General features: G+C 41.7%; 4 protein-coding genes across 6 annotated transcripts in view; 2 read left to right on the top strand and 2 right to left on the bottom strand.

Annotated features, from left to right (window-relative positions):
• LOC101746293 (F-box only protein 32) overlaps window positions 1-6,970 on the bottom strand; it is a 32,204-nt gene extending 25,234 nt beyond the window's left edge. For 2 of the 3 annotated variants that reach the window (XM_004927124.5, XM_021348650.3), the window contains exons 1-2: window positions 6,680-6,970; window positions 6,461-6,511 (exon numbers count right to left, since the gene is read on the bottom strand). In XM_004927124.5, the coding sequence (XP_004927181.1) occupies window positions 6,461-6,511; window positions 6,680-6,780 (152 nt within the window). In that variant the 5' untranslated portion in view covers window positions 6,781-6,970. The remainder of the gene's footprint in view (window positions 1-6,460; window positions 6,512-6,679) is intronic. The other variant, XM_012691221.4, reaches the window with a different exon arrangement.
• Window positions 6,971-11,782: 4,812 nt separating this feature from the next.
• Window positions 11,783-19,179, bottom strand: part of LOC101746847 (tRNA dimethylallyltransferase) — a 280,541-nt gene continuing 273,144 nt past the window's right edge. Inside the window, exons 6-7 of the mRNA XM_038013943.2 lie at window positions 16,836-17,046; window positions 11,783-13,920 (exon numbers count right to left, since the gene is read on the bottom strand). Coding sequence (XP_037869871.1) covers window positions 13,621-13,920; window positions 16,836-17,046 — 511 coding nt within the window. The 3' untranslated portion in view covers window positions 11,783-13,620. The remainder of the gene's footprint in view (window positions 13,921-16,835; window positions 17,047-19,179) is intronic.
• On the top strand, window positions 11,868-13,125 carry LOC101746569 (cytochrome c oxidase assembly factor 3, mitochondrial). Its single transcript, XM_004927126.3, has one exon. The coding sequence runs from the start codon at window positions 11,868-11,870 to the stop codon at window positions 12,129-12,131; it is 264 nt and encodes an 87-aa protein (XP_004927183.2). The 3' UTR covers window positions 12,132-13,125.
• LOC134198673 (dimethyladenosine transferase 1, mitochondrial) lies at window positions 12,134-13,209 on the top strand. Its single transcript, XM_062671282.1, has one exon. It carries the CDS (start codon window positions 12,134-12,136, stop codon window positions 13,169-13,171), a length of 1,038 nt encoding a protein of 345 aa, XP_062527266.1. The 3' UTR covers window positions 13,172-13,209.

The raw sequence follows: 19,179 nt of genomic DNA, 5'->3' as shown, positions 1-19,179 counted from the left end.
CACCTGGTGTTAAGTGGTTACTGGACATCTACGACGTAAATGCGCTTTTTTTTTCTCTTTTTTTTTTTTTTTTTTTCCTACCTAAGCTGATAGCCCTAGCGGCTATGTCGGCGTAACCCTAACTTTAGTAGGTGAGCTCACGGGGCTCAAACCTGACGATGTTGCTAACACGAACCCTAGCAAGAGTCGTGCTTCGCAGAATCTACCACCGGATCGGAAACGCGACCCACTGAGAAGATCCGGCGAGAAACTCAGTGGGCTGTGTCTGAGAGTTAATTTACTCGTCGAGCCCTTCGTCGCAAGCGACGGGTTCGACGAGAACGGTGACCGGTGCTTGAAGTACCTAAAAGCACCGTTAGTGGATCGGGAGGATCCGAGATGACGTGTTTTGGGCGACGTCGACTGCTTTCCATTCTGTCCGCAGGATCGGGAATGTAGTTACCGGCGGCCACGATGAGAGGGTTCTCGTGTCGTGCCGCTTTATCGAAGTGGCGCATGGACGCCGACTGAAGATACTTACTGATGGACTCTAAGTCCAGGTCGTCATGGAGGTCGACGTTCCTGACGAACCACGGGGCTCCGACGGCTATCCTGCAAAAACGGGATTGAATAATTTGAAATGTTTTTAGGTGTATGCGGGCCGCGTGAGCGAACACTACACTTGCATAGGTCATGACGGGGCGTATGCAAGTTTTGTAGAGTGTCACCTTATTTCTAAGGGACATTTTACTTCGCCTACATATCATCGGGTAGAGACGTCCTAGAATGAAGGCGGCACGGTCGCGTACCGTCTTGATGTGGGGGCGGAATGTCATCCTACTGTCGAGGGTGACGCCTAAGTATTTGACCTTCGGGGCCCACGGTATGGGCTGGTCGAACATCGTGATTGGGCGAACGGCGGGGGCGGGGGTGTTGACGCGCCTAGTCGGGAGAGGGATGCTCAGCGTGGTGTTCGGAGGGCGACCCCTTTTGAAGAGCACCGCTGTGCTTTTCGTGGGGTTAATGTCGATGCGCCACTTCCGGAACCACTGTCCCATGGTGGTAGCTGCGGTCTGAAGTCGTCGATGAAGCAACGCCTTCTTCCTACACGAGTAGTAGATGGCAGTGTCATCGGCGAAGAGCGCCAGATGGGTCTCCGGAGACCGGGGTATATCATTGATATACAAACTGAATAGTAACGGGGAGAGGGCGGAGCCTTGCGGGACTCCGGCTGTGACGTGACGGGGCCGGGAACGCGTTCCCTCGACTCGATATCGGAACGAACGGTTCGACAAGTAGTCTCGTATGATGAGCACGAGTCTGTCTGGCACTCCCATGTTATACAGTTTGTATATCAAACCGTTGTGCCAGACTTTGTCGAACGCCTTCGCTATATGGAAGAAGAGGGCTCCTGTCGGAATGGTAAATGCGCCACCCACCTTGAGATATAAGTTCTAAGGTTTCAAGTATAGTTACAACGGCTGCCCCACCCTTCAAACCGAAACGCATTACTGGTTCACGGCAGAAATAGGCGGGGCGGTGGTACCTACCCGTGCAGACTCACAAGAGGTCCTACCACCAGTAATTACGCAAATTATAATTTTTGTGGGTTTCATTTTTATTACACGATGTTATTCCTTCACCGTGGAAGTCAATCGTGAACATTTATCGAGTACGTATTTCATTAGAAAAATTGGCACCCGCCTGAGATTCGAACACCGGTGCATCGCTCAACACGAATGCACCAGACGTCTTATCCCTTAGGCCACGATGACTTACAATACAAATTACATATACAAATTAGATAGAGTGGTAAGAGCATCGAACAACATTGGGCGTCTTACGACAGTTTATATGGATCCATGTACATACATCTATATACATCGGAGTTTTTCGTTAATTTTCACCGAATTAAAGATGCCCGATTAAGTTGAAAAATTTTACTCGTGTAATTGACCGATGGCAACACAATATCTTTTATATTATAATATACCTATACCTGATTACCAGTTAAAAAAAAACAGCAAATTTTCAGTATTTTTTTCATTTTAAATACCTATGTAACCTAACAGAACAGTTTGAATATAAAACTTGTACAAAGCTACTGTGTTCTTACTTTCGTTGTGAAAATCGTAACCAGTCTTAATAAAACAATAGAGCATTTAGGTTCTTTGACCCGTGACTAAACTTAAGATCACTCATGCAGTATACGAGAACAATAATGAAACCGCTTAGTAAACCCAATGCAGTATAACAAAAGTAATTCAGCGAACCGTTTGCGTTAACACAAAAAGATCGTATCTCAATAAGGATTGATTAGGATTTGTTACTTTTTGATTAATAATATTTCGATTTTTACCGATCCCTAATGCAACCTTCGCCTTATTATTACAAAAAAAGCATTAATGGCGGCAATAAACTGCGTGTCAACTGTAAATTATGGAGGGTAAAGGTACATCTTTATAATATTTTAAGGTTAGTTTTTCAAAATTCTATTTGTGTTTCACTCCTTCCTCGTGTATCCCCGAAGAAAGGGCCAAAAAAGATGGCTGCGACTCGAACTAAAAATACATAAGTAAATCGAGTCGACGATAATTACCGAAAAACGATGAAATTCCATTTTTTTTTTCAAGAATTACTTGAAAATGTCTGTTCTATGGTTACGACATGTTCTACTTTTATTTAATTTTAATCATGAGTGTTTTTTTGGTAAAATGAAAATGGTGGGAAATTTCAATATTGGTTCGTAATTCACAAAGATAATCCTACATTTATAAAAAAAAATACGGGCTAGGATGGATGAAACATATTTGTTGTTAGATTTAAAAAAAAATATCCAAAAATAATGTAAGAAATTATATGTTTCAATTGCAAGGGTGTTAGATATCGGTGGTAGAGACATCCTCTGTTATATATAGGCCTAAAGTCATGTTTTATGTATATATGTATGTATTTAATCTATGTTATATGCTTATACAATATATAAGATCATTTTGCACTTTTCTTTATTCCGTGACGAATATTTCGACCTATAACGGAACCAAAAGGTATTTACAAACGTGAACCAGACACATACTTGCAAATTAAAATGTCTGGTGACCTATTTCGCATGAAGCGATCGGTTTGTGTACAGAGTATTTGCGGGCTTTTTGTTCAGTAAGATGAAAAATACTTTCGGTAGCCGGGTTTCAAATTTTGGAAACCACTCAGATATTTTACTATAAATTTCAAATCTCTGACTTAGGTTAAGCTTTATATTAACCCTAAAACGGTATTTGAAATGTTAGGTTTAGCGTGAGATGATCTTTTTTTCTTTTGATACAGTTCTCTTTTATGGGCTTAAAATAACTTTGTGCGTCAACTAAAGTAGGAACATTATGAAGATCGGCAATTTCTTGACCACAAATTGCACTGATTAACCAGCTTTCTATTTCTGTCACCTCAATAGTACCGCGGTAGTAGAAAAGTTGACTTGGAATATAAAAATGACTTGTCGAAATAAACATTATTCGTTACAAAATATAAAAAGTTCTTTGTTAATTTTAAGTTTTTATTTTTTAAGAATGTTATGACCTTTTTCTTTTTTAAATAAAGTACGAACGTTACATTTCAACAGCCAACAACCGACGTCCCAAACAAAATCGATCGAAATTTTCATAATGTTTAGGTAATGTATTGCATTCTCGATCCGCAATTCTTTAAATGTGTTTCAGAACTATAAATTCGATTCCACATCTGATTGAAGCATGTTTCATGAGCATAATATAGACGTAAATATTTGTTTATGTTGAGGTAAAGATTGTATGATATTTATTTTGATAATTTCCATATCTTGAAGTCGTAGTGGCCTAAAGGAAAAGACGTCCGGTGCATTCGTATCTAGCGATGCAACGGTGTTCGAATCCCGCAGGCGGGTACTAATTTTTCTAATGAAATACGTACTCAACAAATGTTCGCGATTGACTTCCACGGTGAAGGAATAGCATCGTGTAATAAAAATCAAACTCGCAAGATTATAATTTGCGTAATTACTGGTGGTAGGACGTCTTGTGAGTCCGCATGGGTATGTACCACCACCCTGGTGCATTTCGGTTTGAAGGCCGGGGCAGTCGTTCTAACTATACTTGAGACCTTAGAACTTATATCTCAAGGTGGGTGGCGCATTTACGTTGTAGATGTATATGGGCTCCGGTAGCCACTCAACACATGTGAAATATTGATCCGTTTTATATTGTCTTCGAACGCATTATACAATATATTGTGCTCCTCATGCGGCCCGTATATCATGAGCCGACATGCATAGCCGGACTGCTGCCAACGGTACCTCCAATTTGGATTTTATTAACCTCATATTTCACAAAACAGAAACTAAATAATACGAAAGAAACTGAATCAAAACTGAAAATTTTTATTATTTTCGTGCTCGGCACAATGACCTCGATTTAAAATATGACGTCCTAGATTCTACTAGATAGATACACTCAAATATTTATTGTTTTTATTTGAAGAAAAATCTAAAATGGCGGGCAGAAGGCGAACAATACAATTAAACTAAACCACCCTTTTCAAGTCAGGACGCTTGGCAAGGAAATATTGTAGCGGCTGTTTAAGCTTGTACCTTCGATGACAATAATTTCATGCCGAAGAGGCCGGCATCGTACTCTCCGATACTGCGCGATTTAAGCCATGGGGCATATTATTATTGCCGGTCCATCGTTTCAAACTGCCATTAAAACTGCCGGAACCTACACGGATTTCCCGCAGCACATGCAGCAAGATTCTGAAACTCGCCGGAACTGTTGACGCTTGATCTGAGACCCGCGTTAGCGGGTTAGCGTTGCCGTTAGGCAACCTAGCCCGCACAAATGTTTGATTTACTTTAATGTTTTGATCTTTTGCTATGAAATTAACAATGACAAGTAGATGTACTTAAAGCGTTACCTATAAGCGGATTTGTGTAAATAAAACACCTTATTCACTGATATTATAAATTTGAAAGCCTGTTTTGAAGTTAGAAAACTAAACCACACGAATAATAGGAAAGAGTTCGGCTTGAAGTTTTACATACAGATAGTTTGTAGCCTGGTTTAACATGTGGAATGCTTTTAATCATGGTAAATGACATGATCCGGGTTTGAACGTCGGATATTTCGGTTATATTAAACATAGCAGTGTGGTCGCCCAGTTCCACAAAACAACTGATAGTTTATGAATTAGAGAGTGACACGAGCAACTTTATATCCAGGGAAAATAAAATGTCGTTTTTTCTAGATAACAAACTTAACGCGGTCACGTATCGTATCCAGGGGACGGGGCAACAAAGCCGCCGCCGTCGCCGCGTCGCCCAAAACATGTCTTGTTGGTTCCCTGGATCTACTATCGGCGCTTTTGGGCTCTGCAAGCACCAGTCATCGTCCTCGTCGAACTTATCGATTACGACGAGCGAACTAACCCATAGACACTGAGTTCCTCGCCGGATCTTTTCAGTGGGTCGCGATTCCGATCCGGTGGTAGATTTTGCGAAGCACGGTTCTTACTAGGGCTGGTGTTAGCAAATTCTCTCAGGTTGAGCCCACGAGCTCACCTATCCGTGCGGGCGTAACTGGAATAGTTCCTTACGCTACCAGTGAATATGGAGGAAAAAAAACGCAGTCAAAACAGAGACGCGCTTCTAGCACAGTTCACATTGACGTACTTGGATGAAAACTAAATATAATAAACACTAAATACTACGCAATGAGAGTGCCGGTGTTAGGGAAAGTCATAATTTGTCGTCGCCGATCCGACTGAGGATCAACAAGTGATTATAATTACCGCGTCCTGGTTGTTCGTTAATTATTTACAATATCAGAAAGTGTAATTTTTATATGTATGTACTTTATTCTGTAAAAAAATTGTACGTTTTACATATTACTTTCAAAGAGTTCATACAGTTACTGCTTCTATAAGGTGGCATGCACACTTTGTATAGAAAACATAGGTCTTAATGCATCATAGGATACCTACCTCATACCTACTTATGTTTTGTCTTTTGCATTAACATTCAGTTTCAAGCACGGTCGAATGAGACAACGTCTGGTATTACATAGTATGGTTACGTTAACAATTTTATGTAAGATGATGATCAAAAGTTAAAGATTATTTTTTTATTAATTCATATAGTGTTACTTGTTTATCTGGTTACCTAAGCCCGTGGACATCAAAACGAGAATACTGCCATACACCTAGCGACTATCACTGAATCCTAACAATGGGTAGAAACAACGAAGTTGGTTAAAAAAATATCAATTTTTCTTTTTCGAATTTCTTAATATAAAATATCTTTCGGGATTATGGAAGTATAAAAAAATGTTGGTTGTATAACGGAAGAATAAAAGACGCATTTACAATTGCATTTAAAAATCAATAACAGTATAATTCGTATTTCGTAATACCAAACAGCTGATCACATGTATACACAACAACAAAAAAAAACACTCACCATTTCTGTTGGTTTTCTTCCGGGTTATTTAAGTTAGTTATATCACCGTATCTGCAATGCAAAATACGTGGAAAACTATTTCAAAACAAATCACAGAACACGCTCAAAACAAGCAGATTTGAAAAATAAAATGATGTTAGAAAATTAAGGCAGTTAATGGTCCGTAGCACGAATGGAGTGCGAACAAAGGATTGTTGTTTATTTTGCAACGCGACTCACCTTTGCGCTGTGCACTCCAACACTTTCTTCTTTTCCCATCCTTCTTGTGTTTTCACCCATTCCTCTCCCGGTGAACGCCAGTCTTTTGAAATAAAAGGCATCTTTTTGAAACACAACAAGTTATTTTAAATTCTATCGCGTATTTATGAATGCGTTACGCAGCAACGGCGAACGCGTACAACCACGATGCAAGACAGTTCTATTTGACGATTTGTTTCGAATGTTTGACACGAAATGAACTGCGTTGTTTTGTTTTGCGCGCAGGCTCTTTGGAATATATTGCGCAAGTGCAACAGAGAGGCAAATAATAAACGAGATAGCTGCTATGCGCATGGCTTTTGTTTTGATATGACGTCATACGATTCAGTCAGCTGTTTGAACTTTTGTCTATGCTTTATGATTCACGCTCCCTTTGCCTGTCAGAAAATCCAAAATAACTTGATTCGGGCAACAACGTATTACAAAAGTAGTACATAGTTATTACAAAAAAAAACAGTGAAATTGGAGGCCGGAATCTTTCCCAATTAAACTAACGAAATTATATTATTTTAAATAAAATAAAATAATATACGGTTGGCCAATAAAAATTTGATAGCGCTACTATGAGGATTCATCCGACCGATTTCGGCCATGGCGACCACTTTGACTCCTATCCGTCGATTTGGCGCCTGTGCGCTCGAAGATGGCTTATATAGCCTATCTTCGCGGCAAAACTCCTTGCGCATTGAGGGCACGTAAGCACGCCGTTCTTATAATTATAGGTTATGGCAGCAGGAGGGCGGGCCTTCAACTGGTCGCGTTTGTAATCAAGGTCAGCTTTACGCTGATCCTCGAACTCGCGTACTTTGCTGTTCACCATCCTGCGCCATTCTGGCCGCTTTGCTGCCAAGCGCTCCCATTGAGAGGGCTCTATATCACATCTCTTCATGTGTCGTTTCACGACGTCCTTGTACCGCAGGAGCTGTCCGCCATGCTTTCGCTTGCCATCCTGTAGTTCAGAGAAGAAGATGCGCTTCGCCACTCTTTCCTCCGTCATGCGTGATACATGACCGCACCACCGAAGATGCCGACGCATTAAATAGGTCTCAATGCCACCAACATTGGCACGTCGCAAGACTTCGGTATTTCGCACTCTATCCGACCATCTGATTTTCATGATGGCACGAAGGCATTTAAGGTGGAAGCGATCCAGAGTGCGAATGTGGCGGCGGTACACACACCACGACTCGGATGAGTATAGGAGGTTTGGCAGCACAATTGCCATGTATACTGAAATTTTAGTGGCCAACTTAAGGTCATGCGAGCAGAAGACCTTGGAACATAGCTTGCCAAATGCCGCAGCAGCGGCACCAACCCTGCTATTGATCTCATCATCAAGGTCACACTTGGATGTTAAAGTGTTCCCCAGATAGCGAAATTTATCCACCTGCTTCAACACATCCTCACCAAGCTTTATGGTTAGTGCCTCGTGACCGTGACTGTCCAGGGACATCACCTCCGTCTTATTGACACTAATCTTCAGGCCGAATTTACGGCAGGCTAGGTGAAAAACGGACATCAGCTGTTGCAGGCCGGCTGGGGATTCTGCTAAAAAGCACAAGTCATCAGCATACATGATCTCAGTGATCAATGCATACGACACTTTGGTGCGAGCCTTAAGTCTAGCCAAATTGAAAAGGCTGCCGTCCGTACGGAAGCGGGTGCGGACTCCTTGGGAAATAGTTTGTAGAACCTCTCTAACTACGACCGCAAATTACAAGGCGAACAGAGTAGGCGCTAAGACGCATCCTTGCTTCACCCCACACGTAACGGGAAAGAAGCCCGTCTGTTCACCATCTACAGCGACGCAGCATTGCATGTCGTCATGCAGGAGTCTAAGAAGCGCTACAAACTTCTCCGTGCATCCGAGTTTCCGCAATACCAACCATAAGGCTTCGCGAGGCACGCTGTCAAAAGCCTTCTCCAAGTCAACAAAACAGAGGTACAGCTGACGACCCTGCTCTCTGCTCTTTTCTTGTAGTTGACGCACAGAGAAGATCGCTTCGCATGTGCCTCGGTCCGGGCGGAAGCCAAACTGAGTTTCGGGCAGGATCTTTTCAGATAAGTTCTTTAGGCGGTTTAAGAGTACTCTAGCAAAGACCTTTCCGGGGGCCGATAGGAGCGAAATACCGCGGTAGGAGTTGCAGTCAGATCGGTCGCCTTTGTTCTTATAGAGAGCAGTTATGCGCGATACTTTAAAGCTATCCGGAATGCGTTCTTCCTCCCACATACGAACAAACAGCTCCCACACCAACGTGTACAACTCCTCTCCGCCGTACTTGATCAGCTCTCCTGGTATAAGATCAGCGCCAGCCGCCCTTTTATCTTTTTGCTGTCTGATGGCAGCAACAACCTCGTCACGCAATAGAGGCTCGTCCAGCTCAAGGCCAAGGGAGTTGAGGCATTAAAGCGATGCTTTGCAGATCTGCTGATCGATCCACATTCAGCAGGGCATGGAAGTGCTCTGCCCAGCGCTTTAGTACATCCTCCTTGCTTGTTAAGAGGTGCCTACTATCTAGAGACCTTAAAGGAACCTTTGCATGGTTGGATGTACCCATCAGCTTACGCGCCTCGCTATAAAACTCACCGAGCTGGTTTGTGTCAGTGAGCCATTGCATATGATTAGTTTTGTCCTGCCACCACTTGTCTTTTATTTGTCGTGACAGTTTGCGCAATTCTAGGTCACTAGCTTTGACCGCCGCAACGCTTCCTTTACGTCTTCTGTGCTGTCGCAGGAGATCACGGTGTTTGTCGAGTGCTGCCCGCAAAACCCCATCATTTCCATCAAACCAGTCTTCATTGCGACGGCTTTTCCTACCCAGTGCAATTGAAGCGGTATCCATGATATGAGATGATAAAGTTCCCCAGTCAGCATCAACATCGCCTGTCTCATTAACTGATAATAGCTTTTTAGACAACGCTTCAGCATAGTTCTTCCTCACCTCAGGATCTCTTAGCTTCTCTATGTCCAAAGACGCAAGCTTTTTCATAGGAGATCTACGCGGGCGGCGGAGGCGGAGTCGTAGTTTAGTGACAATAAGTCGGTGGTCAGACCAGCAGTGCGCACCACGCATAACACGGGTGATCTGTACTTGACTGAAATCTCTTTGCCTTACGATAGCATAGTCGATCAAATGCCAGTGTTTGGATCTTGGGTGCATCCATGTTGTCTTGTACTTAGCGGCAAGTCTAAACATAGCGTTCGTAATTGCTAGACCGTATTGAGCACAAAGACTGAGCAGCAACTGACCATTGCTGTTCATGTTGCCGACTCCGTGTCTACCCAGAACTCCAGGCCAAGCCTCATAGTCCCGACCAACCCTGGCATTGAAGTCGCCCAGCAATAGCACCTGCTCTCTGGCGTTTATGCTGTCAAGGCAAAGAGTCACTTCCCCATAGAATTTGTCCTTGATGTCATCAGACTTGTCAAGCGTTGGGGCATAGACACTGATGACATTAAGGTAATTGTCTTTATCCAGGTGAAGGCGCAGTGTGGTAACGCGGTCTGAGATATGTACAGGGTACTCCTCTAATCGCTTTATTAAGTGGTTCTTGATGGCAAATCCTACGCCTGAATGTCGTGTTTCAGAGACAGCGGTACCTTTCCAGAAGAAGGTATAACCAGCACCTACTTCCACCAGCTCTCCTTCATCGGCAACGTGTGTTTCGCTGAGAGCAGCCACATCTACGTTGTAGCGATGAAGTTCCCGAGCTACTATGGTAGTCTTGCGTTCAGGGCAGGCGTTGCCATCTCGATCAAGAAGCGTTCTCACGATCCACGCGCCAAATGTCATGATAGATGTTTTTATGATTTTTCTTTTGCAACGTCGACCACGATTTGACTGATGCAGTGGCAGCCGCGGTTACTACCACGTATCAAGTTGGGACAAGCATTTTTTAGGGCACCTTTTCTAGCCCCCTCCCCGGCTAAGCGGGGAAAGCAGTGCCTCCCTAAACAGGGCTGCTTTGTCATCTCAGGTGCTGCCGAACCCACGCTGTCGCCCCAAACTTGCAGCGCAAGAACGACCACGGCGCGTACTCGCACCCCCGAGACCGCCTGTGTGCAGGTATCGGACAAAGCCTAGCTTACATCAGGCTAGACCTCTCTACTTCTACCCATCGCCACAGGACTTTTGCTTGTTCGGAGTCCATTAACGGAAGCGGTCAGATACGCAGGATATATTTAGATGCGCAAACGTTTGCGCTCACGCAGGCGCACACCCTCGTCCTACCCTTCTTGGATCAGTGGAACGGGAAACCGCTACGACTGAAGAAGGGGTTGGATGTTGTGTCTGGCCGACGGTGACTATATGCCCTCCACCGTCGCCCTAGGCCATCCACCTTGCCTTGCTGACCCGCCGAGTCCGCCAAGTCACGTTGCATATCTGCGTTGTGTTGCCTTCCTCGCCAAGTCAGACTTTGTGTGTTAAGCGGGAGGGAGCCGCGTGTAGGGATGGGTATTAAAGAGATGAGGAGAAGAGGGAGTTAGGAGTAGGAAGGACAGGATACTGTAGCCACGGAAGAGTAGGTTGTGGTCTATAGCAGCTCAGGGAAGGCGGGATCGCGTGCCCGTGCACTCAGTAATATACTACCGGACAGATAGTATATTTGAGCGCCCCCTGCCTCAAGCCCCCGCCTGTCTCAGCGCTACTATAGTATCCCTACAAAGAATAAAGTTAAACTTCATCACCAAAATTTTAAAACCAGACAGTCGCGTCATGCATCAGCACACAAGTTATTTTTAATTTATTTTCTAGTATTTCATTTATCAATAATATACTTCTTCTAGAGTCTATCTATTTTATATTAAACATTTGAATACGTCTTTAGTATAAGTACATTAAAAATAGGATGTTTTAAATAAATAAAAGCACTACTTTTGACTTAAAATATTTGCTTGGTTTGGTCCTTTACAAGAGAAGTGCTACCTACCGACAGCCTACATGACCTGTGCTAGAAAGGACACAACAAAAAAAATCTATGAATATTCATATACACAGTGTATCACTATTTATTGTCTATGGATTACATATCCAAATTTTCGATTTTTGAGGTTACACTATATTTTCGAATAATTTCGAACTACCTAATGAGTCTTGTTTGCATTAATTAATATTACTTGTTATTATCTCTAAAGTTTATTTCCGTAATGGGAGACTCCGCATATAAACCGAAAATCAGCGGTACTCAACAAGATCCAGTGCTCAAGCAGGCCGAAATAGCTTATATGAAATTAATCGAAGAGAGAAATCGCGAACGCGTTCAAAAATTACAAGTGATTTCGAAACGCAATCGACTGACGGGCTTCACGATAGGAGCCGGAGTGTTGGGTGTTTACTTGTATTCTATCTTCGCCATCAAACAGGAGACGTTCCTTGACGATTTCGACGAGCCCCCGAAAATACAGCAGTAATCATGGCCGTCGCTAAAACTGCATTACAGATAAGGCTGCCTCCACTACCAAGCATCAAGGATGTCATCAAACTCTACAAATTACGCGCTTTACGAGAGCTGTCACAGAATTTTCTCATGGAACCGAGACTTATTGACAAAATAGTGCGTGCCTCAGGTAATATTCAGAATCATACCGTTTGTGAAGTTGGACCCGGCCCGGGTGGAATAACTCGGTCTATAATAAGGCAGGCACCTAAGAAACTTGTTTTAATTGAAAAAGACCCTCGGTTCTTACCATCGTTGGAGCTTTTAGCCGATGCTTGTCGAGATAAAGTCGATGTTGACATTATAACGGGTGATATTTTGAAAACAGATTTAAGTCAATTTATACCGAGTGATGCAAAAGTCCACTGGTTGGATCCACCTCCACCAGTTCACCTCATTGGCAATCTACCATTTAGCGTGTCTACAATTTTGATCATAAGATGGTTGGAGATGATATCTAAACATGAAGGACCATGGTTGTTTGGGAGAACAAGAATGACTCTTACTTTTCAAAAAGAAGTTGCAGAGAGAATGGCTGCCCGTATCTTAGATAAGCAAAGGTGCAGGTTATCAGTTATGTGTCAATCTTGGTGCACTGTAAAATACAATTTTGATATACCAGGTACTGCATTTTTGCCGAAGCCAGATGTAGACGTCGGTGTAGTTACTCTAACACCATTAAAACATCCAATAATAAAATTGCCATTTAAACTTACTGAGAAAGTTGTCCGTCAAATATTTTCAATGAGACAAAAGTATTCGATACGGGGTGCTCAGACGTTGTTCCCAGAAGAAGTGAGAGAAGAGGTAGCTTTAAAAATGTACAACATTGCTGATATTGACCCTGTGACCAGGCCTTTTCAGATAACCAATATGGAATTTGCCAGATTATGTGAAGCATACAATGATATCATAAAGCAACATCCTGAGTTTGAGCATTATGATTACAGAGCACCAAAAAATAAAAATAATCTTATAAATGCAGAGGAAGTTAATATAGAATGTAACATGTGAACTGTAGATACTTTATAAATAAAACAAATTTAGTTTCAGGTCGATTTTTATTTCACTTTGAAAACAGCCATACAAAATGTATACTTCAATTACAAAATACAATGTAAGTTGGTCAAATAAGGTGTCCTAACTTTAGACCTTTCTTTTTATTGTTTGATGTTTAAAGTAATGCATTGTTGTCACTGCAGTGCTGGGATATTTAAATTTATTTTTACTATGCAATAGAGCATTATAGTTGCAGGTGGGCTGCAACCTGCTGTCAAGCAAAAAAATTGACTGACAATTAGCAAGGTCAGCACCACCTGATGATACTTACGTGCCCATGTCTCTGGGCTTTCACCTGGTAGCTATTATTTTGAGTGCCCATCTAGAGCAGTAAAACAAAACAATGAAATAACCCAAATCAATAGTTATAGATTTACACAACATTTCCTATAATAAAGCATTTCTTAATCTTGTTTTTGTTCCTTGTTTTGTGATCTCATTTTCTTTAAAACCTTCATGTGACGCACAGATTTTAAATGAATAGCATAAACGTTATCGCCTATTATGATTCGATTACAAATTTCACAAAAATTAAAAGAATTTCCGTCTGTATGCAGTTTATCACTTTGAAGATGCTGTTTTATTGGTAAAACATCAGAATCAGTGCTATTGATGAAACTTTCTATTATTTTAATAGCCTTGTTTTTCACGTTTTCATCCCATTTGGTTACATCTGTAGTGTCCAATTCGTAAACTAAAGGCACCTGTCAACAAAAACAAATGTAATTTGTATGCGAGTAATTACTGAATATTTTTTATAATGAAAAATCCTCAAGGGCGGGCATAGGTCTCTTGAACAATATAATAAGATAAAAGGAAATAGCTGACTTCGAGTATATTAATTAGACAAAGTTCGAACTTATATCATTTACCATTTTGTTTTTTTTTGTTATTGCTTAGATGGGTAGACGAGCTCACAGCCCACCTGGTGTTAAGTGGTTACTGGAGCCCATAGACATCCACAACGTAAATGCGCCACCCACCTTGAGATATAAGTTCTAAGGTCTCAAGTAAAGTTACAACGGCTGCCCCACACTTCAAACCGAAACGCATTACTGCGGCAGAAATAGGCAGGGTGGTGGTACCCACCCGCGCGGACTCACAAGAGGTCCTACCACCAGTAAAAAGCTATATATCGTTTTATGTACAAACAAATAAAGCCAAAGGACAATAAAATTATTAGAAGGTTAGGTTGGAAATAAAAAATAAATATGAAATTCAAAAAGCTTGATAGTTCATAAAGGTTTAGTTGAAAATGTAGATGGCGTTATATTTTGTTCTGAAGAGTCGCGATTTTCCAGTCAACAACAGATGGCGCTTTATTAATCACCTGTACGTCTATATGTTTTTAGTAGTACCTTTAGCCATTAGGTGGCGCTATAATAATTTTATTTCTACAGTTTTCAATTAAGATAAATTACGATCGTAAATAATTAACAGACAGCAATATAATATATTCACAATAAAATTAATGAATAACGAAACTGTTGTACGTAATAACGAGACGAAACAATTAGTCGTAAACAACAAAAAGTGTATTCTCATGCGAAGCGTTTCTTTCGTATTCACGTTTTACGAACGTATCATAAAATATTATGCGTTATAAAATCATAAAATGCCGATACACGGATGCCGGTGATGTATCGGCTGTCTGCTTACAAAAGACTTGTGAGTTATAGTGGTTTTTACGTTTCATACCTAGTACAGGTCTCGATTTATTTCCGTAACAATAGTCGACAAATGAAGGGTAATTCAACATTTTCTCTTGTGAAAATAAATTTTTCATTTGCTACTTGACCTAGTTTCGGGCTCACACATTATCTTGTGAATATAAAACGGCTGCTCGATGAAATTTATAGATTTAGAAATACGTGGGAAATCTTAATGGTCTTCGAACATCGTTTTTTTTTCAATCATGTTTTCATTCAAATAAATTAGATAACCTATAAATATACGTAGCATTTTGTAGGCTAAACGAAACAGTTTTTCTGAGTAAAACTATTATGCTACTAGTGTCTGGTTAATGCCATCCAAGGACATCAGCAGTGCAAACCAAAACTGGATAGTACTACACTGTCTCTTTCTAAATAACATTTTTGGGACTTTTTTGCAGTTATTGGAGACAAAAGAGTCTACCATCCGATGTTCATAAGTTCGTGGTGCCACAATTCCAAGTATTGCTTCTTTCTGGCTACGGAAGATATCTATAAAAGTAAAGGTCGAGCGAGATTTCTGTGTGCGTAGGAGTTTTTTAACGTTCTCGATAGCGTAAAAGTTAACTCTAATTTGTATGGAGTTAGAACGTTTGTCTACGTTTGCCGCTAGGGGCGCTGTTCCAACTGCATACAAATCAGAGTCACTTTTACGTTATCGAGAACATTAAAACTCGAATCTCTCGCTAGAGCCTCGTCTGGCGATTTTACGACAAGACCTATACTGGTTTATCGAACGTATAAAACAAGGTAATACAAAGTATGATAATGCATTAAGTAAGTGAAATGCATAATCTGCCATCTGCCCTGGAATGGAAATTGAATAAATACGACCGGTGTAGTTATCGTAGGTATAAACATCACAGGTATTTTTACCTTGTGATAGGACGTCTTGTAAGCTCGTACGGATAGACACTACAACTCCTATCGGCAATCACTTAACATCAGGTGGGCTGTGGACTCGTTAACCCGACGAAAACAATCAAATGGTATCCACGAGTCACTTCAACGATGGAAGATCCTCCTGATCCATTAACATTGCTTTTAGGCACCACAAGCACCGGTCACCGTTCAGCGAATTAACCCATAGACACAGCCCACTGAGTTTCTCGCCGGATCTTCTCAGTGGGTCGCGTTTCCGATCCTGTGGTAGATTCTGCGAAGCACTGCTCTTGCTAGGGCCAGTGTTAGCAACAATCCGGCTTGAGCCCCGTGAGCTCACCTAAGCACTATGCTATCAGCATAGGTAGGAAAAAAAAGATGGAAGAGAGATTCAGAACGTCACATTGAGCAAGCCCTTTGTAATAAAAGTTTGCGTAATTGTTTTTTCACTTTTGAAGGCAGACCGGCGTACGGCTCACCCGATGATCAGAGGTCGCCGTTGCTAATGGACAACAATGAGATTTTCTTACCGAAATATTACTTATGCTTGCCTTCGATTGCATAATACATATATTTTATGGCTTAGATGGGTGGACGAGCTCGCAGCCCACCTGGTGTTAAGTGGTTACTGGAGCCCACAGACATTTACTACGTAAAAGCGCCACCTACCTTTATATATAAGTTCTAAGGTCTCAAGTATATTTACAACGACTGCCCCACCCTTCAAACCGAAACGCATTCCTGCTTCACGGCAGAAATAGGCAGGGCGGTGGTACCTACCCGCGCAGACTTACAAGAGGTCCTACCACCAGTAATTACGCAAACTAAAATTTGCGGGTTTTATTTATGATTACACTATGTTATTCCCTCACCGTGGAAGACAATCGTGAACATTTGTTGAGTACGTATTTCATTAAAAAAAATTGGTGCCCGTCTGAGATTCTAACACCGATGCATCGCTCAACACGAACGCACCGGACGTCTTATCCTTTAGGCCACGACGACTTCCTACAATTGATCCTCACCTCTCTTCTGGGATGTTCTAAAAATCTTTGACGAAACATTTTGTTTTGACGTCTCGCGTATCTCCGGGTGGCCATCTTCATGTTTTCAATGCTGGTCTTCAGTAGTTTCTTGCCCGCCTCCGAATTCCTTTCGTCTTCGGACATCATCAGGTAATCGTGGAATTCTTTGAAGCCAAGAGTTTGGAAAACGCCTTTGGTGTAGTCTGGTGAGCTGGAACATAGAAATATTACATTCAAAGCGAGGTAGAGATACTGCTTTCGTAGTAGAAATTTGCAGGGTAATAGTGACTAGAGCTTAGAATACGCCCAACCAGTTCAATAGTAATTACGAAATTTTATATTATTGTCATGCCGGTACGAGACCTGTCGTCAACTAACCAAAAGCGACTATCGAAATTACTAGAGCATTCTCGAAAGTTCCAGTTCTTTTAAAAACGTTCTAATGACCCCGAGAATGTTCTCGACATGGGCAAAACAATTTTTTCTCCTACCTACGCCGAAAGTTATATAATTTTACACGCGGGAGGAAATGTCCAACTTTTCTCCCTTTTTTTATTGCCCTTGCAGGCAGACGAGCCATACGGCCCACCTGATGGTGAGTGGTTACCGTCGCCCATGGACTTCAGCAATGCCAGGAGCAGAGCCAAGCCGCTGCCTACCGCTTAATACTCTCCACAAGCCTCTTTTGAAGAAGGACATGTCATAGCGCTCGGGAAATGCCCTGGAGGGAAGCTCATTCCATAGCCGGATGGTACGTGGTAAAAAAGAACTCTGGAAGCGCACTGTCGATGAACGCAGCGGTTCCAGATAATATGGATGAACTCTGCTCCAATGGCTGGAGGTGCGATGATAAAAAGGAGATGAAGGGATCATCTCGAACAATTCCTCAGAGCATTCAAGTCCCAACTAGTGACATTGTCATTAGCATTGTCCGAGGCAGAGCCGCACGGGCTCCAATTAAATGATTATTCGGGTGTTTCGCAGAGCTCAAAGAAACATTGTTGTATACTCTGTTCATATAAATTACAGTAAAGGCTTGCCGTTTGTGCGGTGGCGAGGACGTTACAAAACGACAGTATCCGCGTGTAAAACGATATCCTCCCGTATTCTTGCCGCTTATGTTAAACTGGAAACGTCTGTAGGCTATCGATATTTGTTGACATTAGATTCATAATGTAGCGGACGGTTTCTTGTTTATATTTTGGGTTCTGAGGAAGATTTTATAATAAATAAAAAATAAGATGCACATCTCGTAGCTGACAGTTTATTGACAACTATAGATAACACAAAATAAAAAATATATAAGAATACTAGCTGACCCGGCAAACGTTGTTTTGCCATATATAAGATTTCTAGGGAATTGCTAGTGTAAAAAAATAAATAACAAAACCTCATTCAACCACATAATGCCTCATTATAAAAAAAAAAATTGTTCATAAAATAAAAAAATGTTAGAAGGACAAATCACTTAGGGGTATGAAAAATAGATAGTAGCCGATTCTCAGACCTATACCTACTGAACATGCATATAAAATTTCATAAAAATCGGTCAAACCGTTTCAGAGGAGTATGGTATCTAACATTTTGACACGAGAATTTTATATATAAGACTAGCTGACCCGGCAGACTTCGTAGTGCCTCAATCGATAAATAAAAGACCTAAACTTTTGTATAAAATAAACTTAAAACAAACAAAAGGAATCCGACGGACGGGCAACACATCAAAGTAAACAAAATTGTTATTTTTATTTCATTCTGAGCATTTTCGTATTTATCTACCTTTTAAACCTTCTCTGGACTTTCGCAAATAATTCAAGACCAATATTAGCCAAATCGGTCCAGCCGTTCTCGAGTTTTAGCGAGACTAACGAACAGCAATTCATTTAGTTGTTGCTTTGCAATTAAACTTTTTACGGGCGTTCCGAACACATAAGGTTTCCTAAGGCAGGCGGCCGCTTGTAAAAGCGCATGCAAAATCTTAATGCGGCATGATAAGAAGACACGGTTCGGGCAGGGGACCGTACTTCCTACGAGGTGTCCGCGCCTAGGGGGCACGTAAGGCATGCAGAGCTTCATGGTCTGCAGATGCTGGGGGGAAAACAAGGAGATTCATAACGCCTCTTAACTAAGGATTCAAGGATTCAAGCCACTGCGGTAGGCAGCGGCTTGGCTCTGCCCCTGGCATTGCTGAAGTCTATGGGCGACGGTAACCACTCACCATCAGGTGGGCCGTATGCTCGTTCGTTTGCCTACAAGGGCAATAAAAAAAAACATTTGCAAAACGATATCTCTGCGATCACGTTTAGGATTAGATTTCCTTAAATCATTGATTCAAAAAGGTCGA

Source organism: Bombyx mori, chromosome 11 (assembly GCF_030269925.1).
Source record: "Bombyx mori chromosome 11, ASM3026992v2".
In the NCBI taxonomy this organism is placed as follows: Eukaryota; Metazoa; Arthropoda; class Insecta; order Lepidoptera; family Bombycidae; genus Bombyx; species Bombyx mori.
Note: the sequence above shows the minus strand (reverse complement) of the source record. Positions and strands in the feature narration are given on the sequence as shown.